The sequence below is a fragment of the Aegilops tauschii genome, chromosome 3, assembly GCF_002575655.3.
Source record: "Aegilops tauschii subsp. strangulata cultivar AL8/78 chromosome 3, Aet v6.0, whole genome shotgun sequence".
Lineage (NCBI taxonomy): Eukaryota > Viridiplantae > Streptophyta > Magnoliopsida > Poales > Poaceae > Aegilops > Aegilops tauschii.
The window spans coordinates 301,789,978-301,796,069 of record NC_053037.3 but is presented as its reverse complement, the minus strand read 5'-3'; the positions used below and the strand labels follow the sequence as shown (position 1 = coordinate 301,796,069).

General features: G+C 43.8%; 1 protein-coding gene across 1 annotated transcript; it reads left to right on the top strand.

Annotated features, from left to right (window-relative positions):
- Positions 1–2,200: 2,200 nt before the first annotated feature.
- Positions 2,201–5,392, top strand: LOC109752499 (uncharacterized). Its single transcript, XM_020311383.4, has 3 exons — positions 2,201–2,848; positions 4,188–4,317; positions 4,828–5,392. The coding sequence occupies exons 1-3, from the start codon at positions 2,216–2,218 to the stop codon at positions 5,052–5,054; spliced, it is 990 nt and encodes a 329-aa protein (XP_020166972.2). The 5' UTR covers positions 2,201–2,215; the 3' UTR covers positions 5,055–5,392.
- The last annotated feature ends 700 nt before the right edge of the window (positions 5,393–6,092 follow it).

The window sequence follows — 6,092 nt, the reverse complement described above, 5'->3', positions numbered from 1 at the left end:
TGGGTTGGGGATATCTTATTATGCAACAATAGGCTAACTATATCAATACGAAAAGTTTAGTGGCGAGCAATCGGTTGGCTAGGGGAATCATGCTCATACGAAGCAACACGGTTCTGTGGCTGGCTAGCAACTTGTTGGGGTGGGGGTATCGTGTGTGCAACACCAACCGGATAGTGCACATCAAGAGGCAACGTCTGGCGAGTAACTAGTTGGGGGCTATCACGCGCGCGTATGCATCAATAGGGTATTGTATATCGAGAGGCAACATCTGTGGTGAGTAACGGACAAGGGCTATCACGATCGTGTGCGCATCAACGAGGTATTGTATATCGAGATACAACACCCGGTGGCGACTAACCAACCGGTTGGGAGCTATCACAAGCGTGTATGCAACAACATGGTATTGTACATCGATAGGAAACGTCCGTCCTATGGAGAGTAACCGATCGGCTAGGGGCTAGCACACGCACGTACGCAACAATGTGGTACTATACACCGAGAGGCAATGCCCGGTGGCTCGCAAATGGCTGTGGTCAACTATACCAGCATACACATCATTGGCCTCCTGTGTATTGAGAGAGGCAGCAGTCGGTGACACTCGTAAACGATGTCTTCAACTATTACGCACAACCGTGCAACATCAGCAGGGGGCTTCTGTATCAAGAGAGGCTGCAACGCCCGGTCGCACTCTCATACATACGGGGTCATCACACACCTCTCCAACTCGATCGGTCAATAGCTACTCGCGCATATGGGGGCCTCCAACTACTGCGCACAATTGCAACAGGGTCTCTATACAGCTTCTCCAACTATCACGCACCACCGCCGAGTACACAAGCTAGCTAAAGCAATAGTCGCACATCGATCGGTCGGGTTCTGTAGTGTGAAGCCTCCATTTTGATCAGTAGTTCTCGCCCATGCATACGGGGGCCTCTAACTACCATGCACGAGGTTAACGAGGTCTTTACTCGCGCATACAGGCTTTGCAATAATCGCGCACCACCGCCAAGTACATAGGCCATGGCTATAGCGAGAGCTCACATCGAACGATCAAGTTCTGTAATGTGAAATCTCCAATTTGATTAGTAGCTACTCACGCATGCATACGGGCCCCTCTAATTACCGTGCACGATCACAACGGGGTCTCTACTCGTGCATATGGGTTCTCGAATTATCGCGCATGAACATTGATCGAGTCTCACACCCATCAATCATTTTTTTAATGTGAAGTCTCCAACGCGAGATCAGGCACGACTATGCAAACAACCCAACATCACACTCAGGGCCAACCACCCACCATGTACTGAGTGAGGCGAAACTCACTCGAGGAATCGCCGGAGAATTCTCATCATCATTTCTACCATGAAAATGATTGTCATGGAAGACCCTAAAAACGTCATCCAGGTGTGCGGCTAGCCCGCCCAAAGAACTGCGGCCATTCTTAGAGATAGCAGGGGGGCATTTTATTGCATTGAATTGTGTCTTCTTCCTATATGCTATTGATGTGTTCACAATTGAAGGTCTTGCCATGCATAATGGATAACAATTGGCCAATTCTCTAGGACATCATAGAGTTTAGGCCGAATCTGTTTCTCAAGAAGTCGTAAAAAATTCGCCGGCCAAAACCGATGGTGGGACCCATTGAGGACAATATATGTTGATTGTTCTCGTATTGCAGAAGGAATGCCACTTACGTGGTTCCTGAGCTAGCTAAGTTTAGTTATCACAATAAAAGAGACCCTCCTAGTGCTATATTTAGACCATTAGAGGACCATGTGATGGTTGTTTTGAGTCCTAATAAAGCTTGCCACAATGGTAATCCCTTGAAAAAAATCTAGTGGTACTTAAAAAAGTAAGGTTTTTTTCTTTCTTTCTCCCTCCTCATCTCATCTCCTCGGTTTGGGTTTCATTGATTTTCCTCCACCGTTTTTTCTTTTAAAATATTTCAACCATTCTACATCTTATTGACTTATCAAATAAAATTATGTTTTCCTTGATAAACCAATAAATATTGATTTAATTGGCCGCCAAAGTCCATTTTTGATATCTAATTTACATTAGTAATAAAATCCAGATAACTATAGTGAATGAGTATAAAGTACTTATGCCTCCGTTGCAATACACATGCAACTATCTATTTCTTATTTTTATTTTTTTAGGGGAAACTGTCTATTTCTTATGAAAAAAAACATGTGACGGGCCTATCCATTGAGGCATGCCTTCCTACCATGTGACGGGCTCTCCATTCAGGCCCAATACCTATAGCCCACACAAAGCCCTAAACATCACCTTGTCTTCCCCACTCCACTCTCCCCGAACCCCCAAAGACGGCCATCATCATCGTCGCGTTGCCTTCTTCCCACCTCCCAAAAACCCTACACCCCGCGACGACCAACCGGCGGCCGCCATGCTCCTCCGGCGACCACTTCAGACGCTCACCCTCCCCCTCCTCCGCCGGCACTTCTCCGCCTCCGCCGCAGCGGTTTCCGCCCCAGATCACAACATCGACGAACTCCTGTCGCCGCCGTTCGACTACCTCCCTGGTCACCCGCGGCCGGACGCGAAGCACGACGAGGTGATCTTCGCCGTGCCGAGGGACTCCTCTGGCCGGCACTTCGCGGCCAAGGAACGCAAGGCTGGGCGTGTGCCGGCCATCGTCTTCGAGCAGGAGAATGGCCAAGAGGGCGGTAACAAGCGCCTCGTCTCGGTGCCGTCCAAGCAGATCCGCAAGCTCGTCGACCACCTCGGACGGTCCTTCTTCCTCTCCCGCCTCTTCCGTCTCCAGGTTTGGTCCGAGCAGGCCGGGCAGGGGGACCTCATCGAGAGCGTCCGCGTCCTGCCGCGCAAGGTGGGTTCTCTTAATGGTTAGTGAGCCCTTGTTTTCTACCAAGGGTCGACATTTTCTACAATAACCCGGTATTTGTCTCGGGCTTGCTAATGTGCATGATAAACATTGAACATTTAGATAGCTGGGGTTGGCATTTCGGAATGAAATACTTCTGTTTTAGGTGGCAATTTGAGAGCTGTATTGTAGCAGAAAACCATTGAGGAACAAATAACATGATTAGTGATGATTTGAAGGTGCCTTTGATTGAAAAGTTCTAATTGTTCGGTGATCTAATCAGCTAGTTGATCTGTAAGTGTACTCTGTGCGAGGACAGTGTTTCCTACCTCAAGTCAAGACAATAAAATGGTGTTTCTTGGTTTGTGTTCATTGTTTTGCTAATGTTCTTAGTAGCAAGTAGGATTTGACCTAGTCTGAAATACTGGAAAATGATGGACTTGCAGGTTTAATTGCTACGTTGTATATTCTAATGGACTATCCCTTCAGTAAATGCACCATGTGTGTTACACTTAGGATATACACCCTCTGTTCATAAATATAAGACGTTTTGGCAGTTCAATTTAAAATGTCTTACATTTTATCAGCAAATGGGCACTGGGTGAACTCAGGTGTGGCAGCAAAAGTCTGTTGCGTGCCTTCATTATCTTGCAAGATCCAAGTGACAAGCTCTTGACGAAGTAACACAAGTTTTTTTCTTATATGCGGAGGAGGATCGGTCAACATGGTGCAAGCAAATGCAGTTCATCCTTTTGTTGCTCTTGAGTGATCATTAGCATGCATCTTATTTGGTTATCTACTTGTCTTTGTTAGCATGATACTAGATAAAGGGTGTGCACATAGCGCATCCATTTCCTCTCAGTTCGTAAGGAAATTGAGCTGTTTCTTGCTAAGCTCCTGCGTTCGAAACAGGGCTGGAATGTGCTCATTACCTTTCATACAACACTAAACTGATTAATTTGCTGACCTATGTGCGATCTTGTACAATGTGGATCAGACATAAACTTTCCTTCGTTAGGTAGGAGAATCAAATGGCTTGTGGAAATGCTACTTTAAAAACATTGTGAGAATCACTCTCTCTGATGTTAGCAGCAGCAAACACTGCCTGCTTACCAGGGAGCTGGTTCCTTGAATAATGAATTATACATACTTGGGTTTTCTAGCTCACTGCAAGAAATCAGCCAGGCACCTCCATCTACCTTACAATATCCGTTGAAAACTGACCCTATATGGCTCTTTATAGGCATATGTTAGAATGATTGGCGCAGTTATGGATTTGTGAAATAATGGAAATGTGGTACTGTGAATCTGTTGGCTGCCTTTTTTTTAATATCTATATTTGCAGGTGCACTTGCACGCAGGCACTGATGAACCTCTCAATGTGACATTCATGAGAGCACCTTCTTCGGCACTGCTCAAAATAGATGTTCCTTTAATGTACATTGGGGAGGACGCCTCACCTGGCCTCAGGAAAGGTATGTAGCATGTATACCAATGATGCATCCATTTTACGTAACACTATTTTGGAATGCTAAATTGAAAAGTTCTCCAGTTTTTTCCACATCAAAATTGGGCGGGCCCAAACCCTAGATCATTTGGAAACAATTTCTTCAGCATGCCAGTTGTCTTCCATATAATATAAAATAATATTTAGGTTACTTGGGGCAATTTCTTGAACTATGCTAGTGAGAAGGCCTCATTTCTGTTGAGCAAAGCACTAACAAATTAAGTGTTGTCTAATGGCTCTTGTTACCTGTGCTGTGTTTATCATTTCATACTGGTGAGTGGATCAGTTATTCAGTGTACGCTGAACTTGATATACTGAAAAACCTCTGGTGAATGAGCATTGCCTTTGTTATATTATTATGTACTGCTCTAGGACTTGTGCATTCAGCCCTTATCCAGCTGTATTCCTGTTGTATTATGTGATGTTACATTGTTCATAATAAATCCAGGCTAATGTGATTATATTTGCAACCATGCAGGAGCTTACTTCAACACCATAAAACGAACTGTCAAGTTTCTCTGCCCTGCTGACATAGTCCCGCCATACATTGAAGTGGACCTAAGCGAGTTGGATGTCGGGCAGAAACTGCTGATGCGCGATCTGATAGTCCACCCGGCGCTGAAATTGCTTCAGTCGCCAGATCAACCCATCTGTAGCATTATAGGGTCAAGAGCCCCCGACCAGAAGAAAGAGAAATCAAAATAACTCGCTCCGCTGTGTTAACTATTTGCAACAGAATAAACTTGTTTTGCTATCTATGCGAGTTATTCAGTTCTTGATTATCCCACCTAGAACGAATACTACTAGGATGATTTTGTAGCAAAAGACCACTGTTTTACCTGAGGAATGGAAGCCAGATGCTACAGATAAGAATACGGCAGGAATGTCCAAATATGTTTATGTGATTTTGTTCACAGAAACTTCACTGTGATGTATTTTATCAGAAAAGCGTTTACCTGTTGACAATCCGATGGTTTTCCATTGTAGGATTGTGTACGTGATTTTCTAGTGGTCAAGCACATGGAATTTGCATTGTTGTGTCATGATCTTGACTGTTCTTGTCATCCAATAATTATATCAAGTATTTGCACCAATATTGCTAAATCCTGGTAAAGTTCTAGTTCACATTGATGCATCCAAGTAGCCTGCACTCACAAATCTACATAACTATCAACTCTCTTTGAAACTTGAAGCTACATTGTTGGCAATCACTCTTATGGCACATCCGGGACGCAAGAAAGGAGGAGTACGTGCAGTGTCAATAGTTTTTTTTTCTCTCGAAAAAACGGACTTTGTATCGACTAAAGTATATACAAGGATTGGGTTTGGCATTTTTAGAAGATTTTTTTACGGAAGAAGATCAAGTTTTTTCTTTGATGTTCAGCAAAACAACTCTTTTTTCTTTCTGTGGATCACACATTGAGCGTATTTAGTATTTGGATATTATGTGTATCAATGACCTGGTCAACCCTCTTAATTAATCATTAGACGAACTAAGAAACAGGAAAGGGTTGATAAATGATCAAGAAAAAACTTTTCTATTTTTCAAAATCTTTACTAAACTATGACCGGCCATCATATTAGCAAATAAATGTATTCCTAACCTTAATGCACGAAAACAATAAGAGATTAGCTCAAGGAGTACTAAGAAAGGTGCTAACGGCAGTGGGACTCCCGCACTTAGTAAGAAGCTAAAAAATGAAGTCCATGTCTTTGAAATCCAACGATCGTAATGCCTATAAA